The following is a 16,374-nucleotide window of genomic DNA, read 5'->3' on the forward strand; positions in this document are numbered from 1 at the left end:
CAAAATGCCATTGGCCTTCTTGGCAACAAGGGCACACTGCTGGCTCATATCCAGCTTCTCGTCCACTGTCACCCCTAGGTCCTTTTCCGCAGAACGCCTAGCCATTCGGTCCCTAGTCTGTAGCTGTGCATTGGGTTCTTCCGTCCTAAGTGCAGGACTCTGCACTTATCCTTATTGAACCTCATCAGATTTCTTTTGGCCCAATCCTCCAATTTGTCTAGGTCCCTCTGTATCCTATCCCTGCCCTCCAGCGTATCTACCACTCCTCCCAGTTTAGTATCATCCGCAAATTTGCTGAGAGTGCAATCCACACCATCCTCCAGATCATTTATGAAGATATTGAACAAAACCGGCCCCAGGACCGACCCCTGGGGCACTCCACTTGACACCGGCTTCCAACTAGACATGGAGCCATTGATCACTACCCGTTGAGCCCAACAATCTAGCCAACTTTCTACCCACCTTATAGTGCATTCATCCAGCCCATACTTCCTTAACTTGCTGACAAGACTACTGTGGGAGACTGTGTCAAAAGCTTTGCTAAAGTCAAGATACAATACATTCACTGCTTTGCCTTCATCCACAGAACCAGTAATCTCATCATAGAAGGCGATTAGATTAGACAGGCATGACCTTCCCTTGGTGAATCCATGCTGACTGTTCCTGATCACTTTCCTCTCCTCTAAGTGCTTCAGGATGGATTCTTTGAGGACCTGCTCCAAGATTTTTCCGGGGACTGAAGTGAGGCTTACTGGCCTGTAGTTCCCAGGATCCTCCTTCTTCCCTTTTTTAAAGATTGGCACTACATTAGCCTTTTTCCAGTCATCCGGGACTTCTCCCGTTCACCACGAGTTTTCAAAGATAATGGCCAATGGCTCTGTAATCACAGCCGCCAGTTCCTTTAGCACTCTCGGATGCAACTCATCCGGCCCCATGGACTTGTGCACGTCCAGTTTTTCTAAATAGTCCCTAACCACCTCTTTCTCCACAGAGGGCTGGCCATCTATTCCCCATGTTGTGATGCCCAGCACAGCAGTCTGGGAGCTGACCTTGTTCGTGAAGACAGAGGCAAAAAAAGCATTGAGTACATTAGCTTTTTCCACATCCTCCGTCACTAGGTTGCCTCCCTCAATCATTAAGGGGCCCACATTTTCCTTGGCTTTCTTCTTGTTGCCAACATACCTGAAGAAACCCTTCTTGTTACTCTTAACATCTCTTGCTAGCTGCAGCTCCAGGTGCTATTTGGCCCTCCTAATTTCATTCCTACATGCCCGAGCAATATTTTTATACTCTTCGCTGGTCATATGTCCAACCTTCCACTTCTTGTAAGCTTTTTTATGCTGAAGATCTGCTAGGATTTCACCGTTAAGCCAAGCTGGTCGCCTGCCATACTTACTATTCTTTCGACACATCGGGATGGTTTGTCCCTGTAACCTCAACAGGTATTCCTTGAAATAACTCCTTAGAAAAGCCTGAGAGGTGCAGCCAAGACACATGCCTCATGAATACAGCAGTTGCAATGGAGCAGGCAACTGTATCCGCAGAGTCCAATGAGGCTTGTTGGGTTATATGGGCCAGGAGGTGTCCCTCAGATATAAGTGCCTGGAATTGTTCTTTCTACGTCTCAGGAAGGTTATGGCAGAATTCCTCTATTTTGGAGTAGTTGAGGTAGTTGTACTTGAGCATAAGAGCCTCCTAATTAGATATTCAAAATTGGAATGTGGCAGATGAATAAGTCGTGTCCGCATAAAGCTAAGCGTTTCTAGTCTCTATCCCGATGGGAAGATCAAGATTCATATGGTCATCCTCTCTCTTGCACTGCATTAACTACTATAGAATTTGGGGTGGGATGAGAGAAAAAAAATTCCACATTTTTGTCTGCCCATTTGCAGGTCTGAACGATGGACACTGCGGTCCGCCAGAGCACTTTCGTGGGATTGAGAAAAGCCTCGTTGATAGGGAAATATTGGAGGAAGAAGATGGGTGCAGGATATCGAGCAATTTATGCTGATGATTTTCACTTCCTCCAAAGAAATCTGGAGGGAGTCAGCAATCCCATGCAATAATTCTTGAAAGTGCCTGCAGTCATCAGCAGCAGGAGATGGGAGCATGACGACGCTATCAGGGGAAGACGAAGAAGAGAAATTTAGTGTTGGTGGAGCTTCCTCCTCCTGTTCTTCTGCCTCACCCAGTACCGGGGGAGGTTCGGTCTCTGGTGGGTGAGAGACCGATGGAGAAGGGAAAGGTGTAGGTCTCCGGCTTTGCTCCATGGAAGGCTTCCCGAACTGTGCCATGTACATGGCCCACATGGGTACCCATGTGGAGGGAGTGGAACATGTGGTTGCATCCAGTGGTCCATACCAGGATTGTGGTCTAGATATAGACTGCGAATAATGAGGATGTGTAGCTGAAGTCATTAGAGCCTGTCTCGAATAAGAGAGCACAATGGAGCACTCTTCCTCATCACTGGGGAAGAGGTGCCATCCTCGGTGGGGAGGGGGAGGAATGTTATGAGTCCAGAGAGAAGGGTGGAAGTGGGGGGAGGTTGCGTGTGAGCAGAGGTGACTCAGTCATGTCAGATACAAGCAGGTCTTTAGGGTATCTGAATTTCTGGAGAAGAGGTAGGAGCAGCATCGGTACCAGCGCATGACTTGATGCGAGGAAGAGATGCATTCTCTTGAACAGCCAACAGGTGGAGCTGAAGACTTGGACAGTTCCAGCAGTTTCGGTGATGCCAAGAATTTGCTCTGTACTGAAGGCTTCAGCGGTGCCTACTGCTTTGGCAGTGCCAAAAAGGACACCAGTGCCAGCGGTTTTGTTGGTGCCGTAGCTCTCAAAGTCAGTCTGCCTCAGTCTCCAGAACTGAGAGATGGCGCCAAGGGCTGTAGATCTGCCCAGTTACGGGTCCTAAGACCATTGTTTCATGCCCATCCTGGAGGTACTCAGATGGGCCCTGGAGCTATGTCCCCTATCAGATGATGTTGAAGTGACTGACCTTACATGGGAAGGTGTTCTGGCAGGCTGTGCCTCAAAGTGTGAGGAAGGAGCCCATTTCTTCTCATCAGAGTGAGAAAGAGACAACTTCCTCTTAGAGGAACGTGGGAAATAAGGATTGGCAGATGACCTGGCAGAGCATAAGGATCGGCGGATGACCTCCACATGGGGGAGAGTCCGGGCCTGGGTCAGATGCTGGACGTAGTGATTTCTCCATGAGGAGGAGTCATAACCGAATGTTCTGGTCTTTTCAGCCCCTGGCAGTCAAGTCATGACAGTGAGAACACTTTTGTGGGATGCATCCCTCTCCCAGACACCAAAAACACTGTGGGTGGCCATCTGCTACTGGGAAGGCATCCCAACAAGAAAAACACCTCTTAAGCCTGGGAGACCCAGGCATAAGGGTGAGGAAAAAAAGCTTCCTGGTCAGGAAGGGTGGGAAGCAAGGAAACGAAAACTAGTCTATTGTTAGACTAGTCTAAAAATAAAGGTAAAGCAAAAACAAAAAAAACTCTTTTGCTAGAGGAAAGAAGAAGAAGAACTAAACTACACTACAACTGACAAGTAAGCCACTATTCTAATGAGGAAAAAAAGAGAAGCAGGAATCCACAGCAGAGCCGTCCCAGACCAAAAGGTGGTAGAGAAGGAACTGGCGGGGGGGAGGGGGAAGAGGGATGCAGTTGGACCGCACACAACTATATATACAAGTCCCACTCACAGCATGAGAATGGAAAGGTACACATGTGCTGTCCGACAGGCACTGATGATAAAGATATCCAATCCCAGGCATAGGGAGTGCTGCACACCTACAGTGCAGCACCCATGAAGACATCACTCAAAGAAGAGCTTAGAAATGTGCATAGAATAAGGCTTTCTAAGTGTAGACAATAATGTTTACTTTCTCAATTAAATAGAACTAGAGGAAGCTAGCAAGGAAATACCTGAAGAACAGCATGTAAGAAAAGCAGGAGTGCTGTGCTTTTTTTTTTTTTTATTTTTGCAGCTTACATGCAAACATAACTGGATGTATAAACAGAGGAATTAATTACAAAACAAAGGCGATACGGACGCCGTAGACATGATTTAAAAGTGTGGTGTCTAGTTCTGGTTATCAAAATTTAAGAAGAAATAAGGTAGCCAAGGTAATCTGAGACAGCAAACAGAACAGACTACCCAGCAACACTGAGAGACTAATAATTCTATATTTATGTTAAAAAAGCAAACAATATTTTTGATATAATGTAGATGAATAGCTAAAAACCTGAAAGATCTAAAGATGTAAAAATGTTACAGTTAGAAATTGGTATGCCAAACATTTTGGAACGCCACCACCACACAATTTTACAAAAGAAAAAAAGTCAAAAAGCAGAGAGAATGAATGCACACTGTGCCTAGTTTCTCTATGAGGGTATGTCCACAGTGGAGCTGGCGGTGTAATTTCCAGGTCAAACAAACAGACACACCTTCACTGGCTCTGATTGAGTTAGCTCACTAAAAATAGACATGTAGCAACCTCGAGTACATACTTAGGGTTTCAGACAGGATTATACTCAGGGTAGCGAGCCCATCCTTCAACTCACGCTGCCACAGCCACACTTCTATTTTTAGTGCACTACCTCCATTGGAGCTAACAAAGGTACGTCTACCTAAGCTGGAAATTATACTTCCAGCTCCTCTGAAGACAACCCTGATACTCATTGGCTATGTCTACACTACTACTTTTGTTGGTATAACTTATGTCACTCAGGGGCGTGGAAAAAACCCCCCCAATGCTGAGCAACATAAGTTGCACTGCAAGTACTGTCCACACTGGCACTTCTATGTTGCTGGGAGAGCAATTTTTTTGGTCAAAAAAAAATAATTCCCCACTATTGTAACTAACAGTGGTAGTAAAGATGAGCCACTAGTATAAACGAAAGTACTGTGTTAGGGTATATCTGTAAATTCCTCCTCGAGGAGATGTACCTGTGCTAGCTAAGATTGAGCTAGTGTCATAGGCGCTGACTTCCCCTCTTTCCCGTGGGTGCTCGACCCCCTTCTGCCCCCATCCCCATCCCGCCCCCACTCCACCCCTTCCATGAGGCACCACCCCTGCCCCCCCATTCCAACCCCTTCCCCAAAGTACCTTCCCCAACTCCACCCCCTCCCCAAGTACATACACATTCAAGATGCTAGGCACACACTTGGGGCAGCTAGTCCTTCTCACCACTGCTGCACTCTGTTTTTGGCACACTCACTCAATCAGATCTAGTGCAGGTATGTCTCCTCAAGCTGCAAATTACACCTCCAGCTCAAAGTGTAGACATATTCCTCATGCCAGGCTATGTGATACTTTAGGGTACGTCTACACTGCAGCTGGGATGTGTAATTCCCACTTGGGTAGACATATATGCGCTAGTTCTGATCAAGCTAACTTGCTAAAAATAGCAGCATTGCCACAGCGGCACAGGCTAGCCACCCAAGTACAGACCTAGGATCTCAGACCTTGGACAAGAGTACACCCAGGCAGCTAGCCAGAGTTGCCATTCGTGCCACAGTCACAATGCTATTTTTAGCGTGCTAACTCAATCAGAACTAGAACGTGTAGAGCTGGAAATTATACCTCCGAGCTGCAGTGTAGATGCACCCTTAGAACTGCTCTGATCAGTGCTAGGTATCATGGTGTTAAACATTGTGGAGCTTACAGGAGCTCTAGCTATCCTAATGGTGGTGGTATTGCTAGGAGTGGTAGAGTTGGACTGGTGTTAGCAATGGTGGGAAATAGCGAAGACATAGCCAAACAATTTCACTTCATCTTTTTATTCTATATAGCTTGCCCTGTTTCAACCCATGATTCTACTTCCTTTTGAAAGCAGGGGCAAGGGACTGCACTGGAGTAGAATGTTGAGTCCCAGCTGCTAGGCTGGGACTCTATCATTAGCAATATGAACATCCACCTTTATCCCTCTCCTTCCACTAAGGGAGTGCTTAGTGGAGCAGGTATAGCCCTATGGTTTTCCTTCCCCAGACTATCTGCACACCACGCACCCCTATAAATTTTGTTATTTCCCATACTTTACTTTTCTAGGGTTTTATTTACAATTTTTGCATTAAATCTTCTATTAAACGAAGCCATTAAGCAGAATTTTTTCTAACATAGTAGGTCTCCCTGTAATGGGGCAGCTGCCCCTCACTGGCAAAAAGGGGTTAAAAGCAGCCCTAGTAAGGCTGCGCCAAAGGCAGACAATCAGAGGAGGGCTGGGAGGAGTAGCCAATCAGGTCCAAGTAGGCCCATATAAAAAATGAGCTGCAAGGCAGTTCTCTGCTGGGAGCTCAGGGAGGAAGGACTGTGTCCCTGAAGGGCCAAGAGAACTGCCAGCACCCTGGACACAGCAGTGCTGCGAACAGGGGCCAAGGAAGCCAGACAGCTCCTGGCTGGCTGCTGGGGGTTGCAGACTGAGGCCCTGATACAAGGGTAAAGAGGGTGCCGGAGCCACATGGGAGGTGGCTAGACTGTGGACTGCAGTTTGCCACTGGCAGGACATGGCTGAACAGCAGACTGCGGGTCCCCTGGAAAGGGGGAGCACAGTGTGTGGCATGGCTGGAGGGCTGTGTCACTGAAGAGGGCGCCACGGTCCTCGGAGAGACGTGAGCCAAGAGCGGGAGTCACAGTGGCAATACACTACCCAAAGGAGGCGCACTCAATTGCAGAGTTAATTCCCAAGACAGGCTGAGGAGGCATCAGAGTGGTAAGCGAACCCTGTTACACTCCCTTTATGCATTCCTTCACTCCTTCTTAATTTTTCTTTGTTTCTCCCATCAGCTTTAATTTTATTTCCATCTGTCTGTCTCACTATTTCACTCTCCTCTCTTTTCTGGGTTTTGTTACGTCAAACACCCTCTCCTTTTTTTTTTTTTTTAAAGCCAAGAACACTTACGCTCACCCCCCCTCACACACTTTTTGTCTCATTTCTTTTTTCCAGTGTGTTACTGCCCAGTTCTTGAGGGTAGCATTCTGTGTCAGAAATAGTGCTGAAATATTATGCTGTAAAATGGGTTGGACATACACTATACTAGCAAACCACCTGAATATGCTTCAAACCTTTGGCATTAAGTCTTGTTTTTGAAAAGCTACCTAATTCTGGTACTTTTATGGCCTTCTTCATAGTATTCGAGTAACTCCAAATATTTTGCCCCCGCTTCCCTTCCACACTCTAACCCTCTCTAGTTTGAAGGAGAAATAGCTTGATTAGTTTATATATTTTTTTGTTGTTTATGTTTGTGAGAGTGTGTGTGTTGTGCATCTGAGGCAAAGTGAAGTCAAAGAGTTTTAAATTTCTCTCTCTAAGTGATTTGTTTGATAGTCATTCTTATTTCTTGCAGAAGTAAGTTCCATAGAACTTTCACAAAAGCTGGTCCTAGACTATCTCCAACACTCACAAACCTCCCCGACTAGTCAACACTTTAATGTTCTGGTAGAATGTAGCCATCTGATGAAGAGGACAAAGGATTGTGAAACCGGCAACTCTCAGATAGCTAGGCCAGTCCCAAGACATGCAGCTATACCAGTTATAACCAATAGCTTATATGCAGTCTACTAGCTAGAGATGGAAACTGGGAACCAGGAATTCTGCATTAGATTTTCAGATCTGCCATCAATTCACTGTGATACCTTGGACAATTGAGTTAACAGTGCCTCAGTTTATCCACCAATAAAGTGCATATAGTAAATTCCTACTTATTGTACCACACTGGGGTCTCATAGGGACTATTTTAAAGTAATATGAAATCCTCTAATTAAAAGGGGCTATATAAGTGCTAAGTATTATTATTTATTCTGTCTAGATATTAAGAGACCTTGATGTAAACTATTAGATTCAATAGTGACAGGGCACACATCAGTACTTAAATATATGGAAGCCAAAGAACACAAAGTAGCGTTACCCTGTTTGGCTTGAGCAGCTAGCGAAAAATTCAGGATCTTGCAGGTTGCTCCAGTTAGAAGGAGAAACTGGTGATGAAATCAGGAACCTCTGATACCAGGAGGAGGAAGTTGGACAGGGAAGCGCTCTGCAACTGAAAGGCCTATTTCCAAACCCTCCTGAAGTCACATCTCCAGGCAGAGTTCCTCTGAGCTGTGTCCACTGCTTCCCTGGCACCTTCAAGGACAAGTGGGTGCTGTCCGGGGTTCTCTGCTCAGTGGTCCCTTCTGGATCCCTGATTTTATCCTTGTGACCTTCACTTCCATCCCTATTTTTTCATTTGTCATCCCCCAAAATTAATTGATGCCTGGGTCCAATAGCTCTTCCCCTTAAGCTGAGGGGGGAGGCCTTTAGTAATGGGTAGGCCCACACCTGCCCATCCCCAGTGCTTCAATAGGTACCTTTGATGCAATCTTGTTTATTTACAAGGAATATACAAAGCCCTGTTTTCCTTGAACACAGAGGAGCCAAGACTCAAGAGATAATTTCGTTGCTTACAGCCCCAAGCCTCTTTTAACCAGCTTGTCCAGACTGCATGTGTCTTCTATACCTGTTCCTGTGTGGTTCTGCTTCTCTCTCCACACTCCCCACCCAAACCCTCCACTTACATAAGTTCAAATTCCTGGGTGGACTCACATATGCTTGTTTTAGGTTGGGAGCTACTATAAAAATGAGTATAACTGTATCTTACAGCCATCTTAAATAAAGTGTGGCAATCTAACCCACCAACTTCAAGGATATTTAACCTTATCCACAATAATAGCTATATTTGTTATGTTTTCACAAAAATATATGAATAGAAAAAAAAACTGTTTACAGGATCCTATGTCTTGTCAGTGACAATAATATTTGACATAAAAATACACATTAGTTCCGTCACCCTCATCCCTCCACAAACTGATTTTTTTTACCTTCTGCTCCAAGGTGAGTCGATACTTCTGTTCTACCCTTTTGCATTTGTTGTACCAACTGTTTTCATCCATGATGAAAGGAGGTCCAATATTTTCTGGAGTACTGCTTTCACTGCCGCTACTTCCCAGAGTCCTTAGCTCTTCTTCATCACTGCTGATGCTATCAGAACTGAAGGACCAAATTTATAAACCAAATGAAAACAGTTAACTGATACAAAACCTGCCTTGAAACTGAAGCACTGCTACTCTTAAAACATGAAATGCGAAGCCTTCTTTAATAAATAAATAAATTGATCAATCAGTAATGGAATAGCTATAGGTTAAACATTACAAATAGCATTTACAAGATAGTCATTAAATGCTCAGCAAACACAAAGTTATTTCACAACCACCAAAAGTGTCTGCGAAGTCATCAGCTGTGTAGGACAACACAAAAAGGAAGATCTTGCTATGCTAAATTGGGGAGGCGGCCATTAACTCAGAAAGGTAAGAATTTTAGCTTATCCCTTTACCTTTTTCTTTATCACTAAGTTTTCTCCTGTATCAAGAACTTTTAGCTAGTTTTCAGTGGTAAGAGTTCTCCATAATTCACTTATTTTTCATGTTTTTTCTAGAAGTATTTAGCATTGTAAATACTATAAATCATAGTATTTACATGATTCTCTTCATATATGCAATTTAAAACAGTTCACTTTTGGTATATTTCTTGAAGGCATGCTATTATAAACACTCATTACCTATGGATCTTTTAGGCCTCATTATCAAGGATCAACATAAAAGTGTTTGAATCACTGCCCTAGTACCTATGGGGTGTAATTTGTTTTGATTTTAAGACAAGTCAGGGAATCTGCCCTGCTCTGACAAACATGGGTGCCCATTAAAGCTTATTAGACTATATCAGTACAGTGGTGACCCTGAACAGACAGGGTTTTCTTTAAGATTTGTGTGAGTATTTCTCAAGTGTGAACATTCTATTACTGATTTGGGTCAAAAATAGTTGTGTCGTTTAACTTAAATTGAACTTTGCAATTAGGCAATTAAAAAAATCTTCAATGAGATCTTCATCTCTAGAGAACAATTAGAAATTTAATTTTTCAGCCATGTGTCTTAGAGACAGTACATCAAATATTTCATGGGAGGACATCTTAATTCCCACCCATTTTTCAAAACAGTTAAGTCTAGCAACAAAATCTATAGCAGTATTTCCATGCTCTTTTGAGGTGCTGAGTGGGGCTACTGATGGCCTCACTGTTCTCAGTCAGATACAGGTATTAACTCAATGATCTTTGTCAAAAAGGACCATTATGCTAAACCATATAGTTAAAAATTGGTTGAAGAAACCCAGGTATCATACAAGTAACCACAGGATATTCCTGAAGGGCTAAATAACTAATACCACATATAGACAGACTTTACAAAATGCAACCGAAGTCAACAAGATATAGGTGCAGATGTGATTTTTATCATCTTTATATGAACAGTGCCATTAAAAACACAGACTATGAAGAAAAAAGGTACACACAGGAAGGAAAAATGTAATTGGCATGTCTTCCTACAGAAAAAAAGCATTGATTACAGCTGCTCTACCGTCCGATATTGGCTCTAATTAAAGTCTAAGCTTCAGTGATAAAAGTAATTTCTCTTTAAATTTAGCACAAGTATTAAACACCTGAGTATAGATGAAAATTTCAGCATGACTGCTCACAGCTCATAAGTCACACAGTATTACAGCAATAAAAAGCTCATCATCCCATGCTGATCACCAAGTGCAGAATGTCACAACATATTGGAAGCCAAATAAACTTCAAAAAGATAAGTAAAAGGCAAAATATCCAACTACCAAGTGAAGCTGAAAAATAAGAAAAGGTTTTCAGGATGAAAAAGTACCTTTGGGTGAACTTCAGATAGGGTGTGTAATCTATTACAGCTGGAAAGTTGCCATCCAATCCCTCTCCCTTCAGGCAGAAACTGACATAATACAGAGAATCAGTAACTAGGTTACACCAGAAAATGAAATGGCAGTGACACAGTTCAATCTTAATAGGATATAATCTGATCTTCTTTACCAACAAAATCAAAGTATTATTTAAAAAAAAATTGTGGGGTGCAGTTTTCCATTACTGAAATACCATCACATATCCTGAGTCTAGATTGTTAAAGATTGTTAACGTTAAATTACCAACTAATTTATTTAAAAAGTGAAAAGTCATTGCCTCTGTTTTAGAATGATGTAATTTTTATACATATCCACATTTTGTGTATTAAGACAGACAACTCAATACATTGTTCAGGGGGAAAGGGGAGTATGTCTTAGTTTGTCTTTTCTCAAAGGTTTGAAAGAGCTGCCAATTGTGCATGGAAAGTTGGAGAAAGACATTCCTTTAGATACAATTCTGTTTATATATTGCTGCATTTTCTGCATATTAAAACTATTGAGACCACAAATTCCCAAAGAATGCTCAGCTCTTTCCAATCATATAGGAACAATCACCTCCCTAATGGGTTTGCCCCCCCTTAAGTCCTGATTTCACAAATGTTTACACAGATACATGGAGAAAAAAGTGGTTCGGGACTATTTAGAAAAGCTGGTCGAGCACAAGTCCATGGGGCCGGATGTGCTGCATCTGAGAGTGCTAAAGGAGTTGGTGGATAGAAAGCTGGCTAGATCGTCGGGCTCAATGGGTAGTGATCAATGGCTCCATGTCTAGCTGGCAGCCGGTATCAAGCAGAGTGCCTCAAGGGTTGGTCCTGGGGCCGGTTTTGTTCAATATCTTCATTAATGATCTGGAGGATGGCATGGACTGTCAGCGAGTTTGCAGAGGACACTAAACTGGGAGGAGAGGTAGATACACTGGAGGGTAGGGATAGGATACAGGGGGACCTAGACAAATTAGAGGATTGGGTCAAAAAAAATCTGATGAGGTTCAACAAGGACAAGTGCAGAGTCCTGCACTTAGGATGGAAGAATCCCATGCACTGCTACAAAATAGGGACTGAATGGTTAGGCAGCAGTTCTGCAGAAAAGGTCCTAGGGGTTACAGTGGACGAGAAGCCGGATAAGAGTCAACAGTTTGCCCTTGTTGCCAAGAAGGCCAATGGCATTTTGTGCTGTAAAAGTAGGGGCATTGCCAGCAGATCGAGGGACGTGATCATTCCCCTCTATTCGACACTGGTGAGGCCTCATCCGGAGTACTGTGTCCAGTTTCGGGCCCCACACTACAAGAAGGATGTGGAAAAATTAGAAAGCGTCCAGCGGAGGGCAACAAAAATGATTAGGGGAATGGAACACATCACTTATGAGAGACTGAGGGAACTGGGATTATTTAGTCTGCAGAAGAGAAGAATGAGGAGGGATCTGATAGCTGCTTTCAACTGCCTGAAAGGGGATTCCAAAGAGGATGGATCTAGACTGTTCTCAGTGGTAGCAGGTGACAGAATGAGGAGTAATGGTCTCAAGTTGCAGTGGGGGAGGTTTAGGTTGGATATTAGGAAAAACTTTTTCACTAGGAGGGTGGTGAAGCACTGGAATGCGTTACCTAGGGAGGTGGTGGAATCTCCTTCTTTTGAGGTTTTTAAGGTCAGGTTTGACAAATCCCTAGCTGGGATGATTTAGTTGGGGACTGGTCCTGCTTTGAGTAGGGGGTTGGACTAGATGACCTCCTGAGGTCCCTTCCAACCCTGATATTCTATGATTCTATGATACTTGATCTGATTGTAATGGAACTACTCATATGCATAAAAGCAAGCATTCGTGTAAGTGGTTGCTAGTTCGAGGCCTAAAAGACAAGATAAAGGGATGGAGAAAAGGATGTACATATAAGGGAAGTGATCAGAGCAACTGGCATACACCTTATTAATTCTGCTTTTTAAATTCTTTATATTTTACTATGAGGGTGCAGATGGAGGGAGGGGGAATAGCATGAAGGTACTAGAAACCAGGCAGAAGAAGAAGAGGAAAGCTTCACAGGAGAAGAAAGGGTTGAGAAATTGATTACTACAGATATTTGGAAGAATAAGTTTGCAAAGAGTTTACCTACTCCTTCTGCTTATTCAGAAACAAAGAGTGATTTATAACATCACAACCAATTACTGCAATTAGTTTTTTTGTTTATTTTTTTTTACTTCAAGTGATGAGTAGCAGGAACAGATGAACATTTTAGAAACCAACATTCAGAAATGTCCCTCTATATCCATAAAACTTTCTAAAACTCAGATATAAAGATCACAACATAGATTAGAGGTAAGATTAAACATGGTTCTAAAAGAAAATTAAGGTTTAATTACAATAATGATAGTTTCACAAGGTTTCCAAGAGGCTCAAATACAATTTTTTCATTCTTCCTCTCCCTCCCGCATCAAATACCAAAATATACACTTTCTAAAATTTGCTCCTCAGAGGGAGACAGTTCCTGCAGTCAATTTAGAAGCTTAATTTTGTTAAAAAAATTCCTTTCTGATCAAATAAAAAAAACTGTTCTGAAGAAAGTGTCAAAGTGAGCTTTTCCAGAAGTCTTAAACCTTTAAATGGGGGCTGCAAAAGCGGCGTGGGCCAAGGAATGTGCTGGCCACCGCTTCCCGTAGCCCCCATTGGCCTAGAACGACAAACCGCAGCCAGTGGGAGCTGCGATTGGCCAAACCTGCGGACGCTGCAGGTAAACAAACAGTCCTGGCCTGCCAGCGGATTTTCATGACGGGCCGCATGCCAAAGGTTGCCGATCCCTACATTATACAGGCAAGTCTAGCTAAAAACAATACAGAAATCTAATTTATGGTACACCTCAAACTGGTTTGTCCAGTGTCTGGAGCAAAGACACTCAGACAAAGCTGAAAAACTGTGATAGTTGCCTCTTTGTTGCTACTGAAAGTGTAATAGTAAGAAGATGATGACGGAAGAGAAGATCAGCTATGGTATCTCAATGTAGGGGCAGATGTTCTTCTCTCAGCAGAATTAAGGAATTAACTTAAACTAGGCAGCAGACCATGTATTCTTTTAGCTTCTCCAGTGGTTCATCTGTTTGATTGCTAAATAGATTCTCCCCTTTAAAGGGAAAGTCCTCTATTCTGAACCTGTTTCACTGGGAAGAGTAGATGATCTTAACCCGCCATAAGAAAAGGAGTACTTGTGGCACCGTAGAGACTAACCAATTTATTTGAGCATAAGCTTTTGTGAGCTACAGCTCACTTTTCTTCAGCTAATAACAGATGCTGTCGCTTTGGTCAAGGAGTATGAAGCATCAAATGATATTCTAAAGTCAGTGGTCCCCAAACTTTTTACCTCGCGTCCCCCCTTACCACTGTGTGCGCCCCCCCCCCCCCAGAGATGGGAGCAGGGCCATGGCTCCAGGAGTGGGGGAATACGAACAGGGGTAAGGGGGCCTACAGCTGGGGTGCCGGGTCAGTGGCGCTGCAACTTTAATAGAGGGGGTGCTGAAAGCCAACCCCCTTACCCCATCCAGACTCACCCCCGAGTTGGGACTGGGAGCAGGGCCGTGTCTCTGGGAGGGGGGGACCCAGACAGGGGTAAGGGGTTTGAGGCTGGGGCTACAGCCAGGACCCCTGGCATGGGGCCAGCAGCTGAGACCCCCACGTAAACCCTACACCCCCGAAACTCTAGTTCCCACACCTGTGCCTGGGCTGTGTCCCCCCCCAAATGTTCCTCTGCACCCTCTTAGGGAAGCACACCCCACAGATTGTGGACCTCTGCTCTAAGAGCATGTTTCATTATGTTCTGTCCACCAGTTAAAATATCATTCACCAGTTTATGCTGATCTTCTGATAGCACTTGAATAAAGGTGGCCATCTTTTCTTGTAGGTGAAACTGATAACAGGACACAATACTCAGAAAAGATGAAGAAAAAACCTTTTGTCCTAAAGTATCCAATGTTTACCCTCCTTGACAAACAACATGGAATGTGCTATCTGTCGATAGCCACTGCTACTACTAACAAGTTAGGGCTGGGCTGCATGTAGTGAAAATAAGAACTCCTCCTCATAGGACAGGTGGTATAAAATTTAGCAGCTTTTTAAAAAATGGGCTAACAAGAAGCTGGAGTAGACCAAACAGATTTGGCCATGACAACAGCCCATCTAATATGGGTAAAGAAATTCTGGACTGTAAAGGGGCTCCCAAAATGTCAAAAACTGGATGGGAGAATTCTTTAATTGTCACAGAAGGCAGTTTTAGAGGTACCACCAATCCTATCCACCAATTCACAAAACAGTCTGGGAACAGACGTGGATGGATCCAGGTCTGACGGACCCAATGAATCACTCTTCTGGGATCCAGCCCTGCCAACACTGGATGCTCTTTTCCTATCCATCTTCCTCAGAGCTGCAACCAATGCATCTGGTGGCCTTTCACATGGCCTTGACTTTGGAGCGTATGAAGCCAGTACTGACAGAAGCTTAAGAGTTTTTAATTTAATCAGATCCAATGTCCTGAGTGCCATTAGCACTGCTGGTCTTGGAGTTACATCTGGTGCCGATTTCTTCATAAGCACCTTAGTCTTAGTAGGTGCCAAACTGAGATGACACAGGTCTCTTCACTCATAGCACATGCTCTTGAATGCGCCAGATATGATAGACTTTGCTGTTATTGCTTCCACAAGAAAAGGTTACTCACCTCGTGTACTAAACTGTGTTTCTTTGAGATGTGTCCCCCTATGGGTGCTCCACTTTGGGTGTGTTCACGCCCCCTGCACCTCAGATCGGAGATTATAGGTAGCAGTATCTATTTGGTCAGCACATGTACTCTCCTAGTCTCATGCCCTATATCAGGACTAGATAGCTCTGCGCAGGCCAACTGTCCTCAGTTCCTTCTCTACCGCAGAGCTCAATGGTAAGAACTCCGAAGCAGAGGGTAGGACGACGGATAGTGGAGCACCCATAGGGACACTCACCTCAAAGAACCACAGTTACTGCATAAGGTAAGTAATCTTTTCTTCGTCGAACAGTGTTCTTATGGGTGCTCCACTTTAGGTGACTCTACAACAATACCCCTAAGGGAGAGGTCGAGTCTAGAACGGAGGATAAGACAGCCAAATATGGCATTAGACGCTGAGTTGTGGATGAGTGGATAATGTTTAGCAAATGTATGAGCAGATGTCCAATTTGCTGCTTTGCATATTTCTGTGACCGTAATGTTTCTGAGGAAGGCTATGGAAGTGGAGAGAGATCTCGTTGTTTTCACTCCATGAGGAGTCCTTGTGGCACTTTAGAGACTAACAAATTTATTTGGGCATAAGCTTTCGTGGAGTGGGTTATAGCTCACGAAAGCTTATGCCCAAATAAATTTGTTAGTCTCTAAGGTGCCACAAGGACTCCTCGTCGTTTTTACCAATACAGACTAACAGAACTACTTCTCTGAAACCTGTCATCATGGAGTGAGTTCATACTCTAGGAGGTTGAAGATTGAGAGCATGAAAGCAATAGGTTTCAGAGTAACAGCCGTGTTAGTCTGTATTCGCAAAAAGAAAAGGAGTACTTGTGGCACCTTAGAGACTAACCAA

The 16,374-nt window shown here is 43.8% G+C and overlaps 1 protein-coding gene across 4 annotated transcripts in view; it reads right to left on the reverse strand.

Annotated features, from left to right (window-relative positions):
• The window catches only part of RUNDC3B (RUN domain containing 3B), a 141,281-nt gene that overhangs the window by 56,150 nt on the left and 68,757 nt on the right, over positions 1-16,374 (reverse strand). For all 4 annotated transcript variants that reach the window (XM_077809425.1, XM_077809427.1, XM_077809426.1 and 1 more), the window contains exons 6-7: positions 10,754-10,834; positions 8,867-9,035 (exon numbers count right to left, since the gene is read on the reverse strand). In XM_077809425.1, coding sequence (XP_077665551.1) covers positions 8,867-9,035; positions 10,754-10,834 — 250 coding nt within the window. The remainder of the gene's footprint in view (positions 1-8,866; positions 9,036-10,753; positions 10,835-16,374) is intronic.

This window comes from Eretmochelys imbricata, chromosome 2 (genome assembly GCF_965152235.1).
Source record: "Eretmochelys imbricata isolate rEreImb1 chromosome 2, rEreImb1.hap1, whole genome shotgun sequence".
Taxonomy (NCBI): domain Eukaryota; kingdom Metazoa; phylum Chordata; order Testudines; family Cheloniidae; genus Eretmochelys; species Eretmochelys imbricata.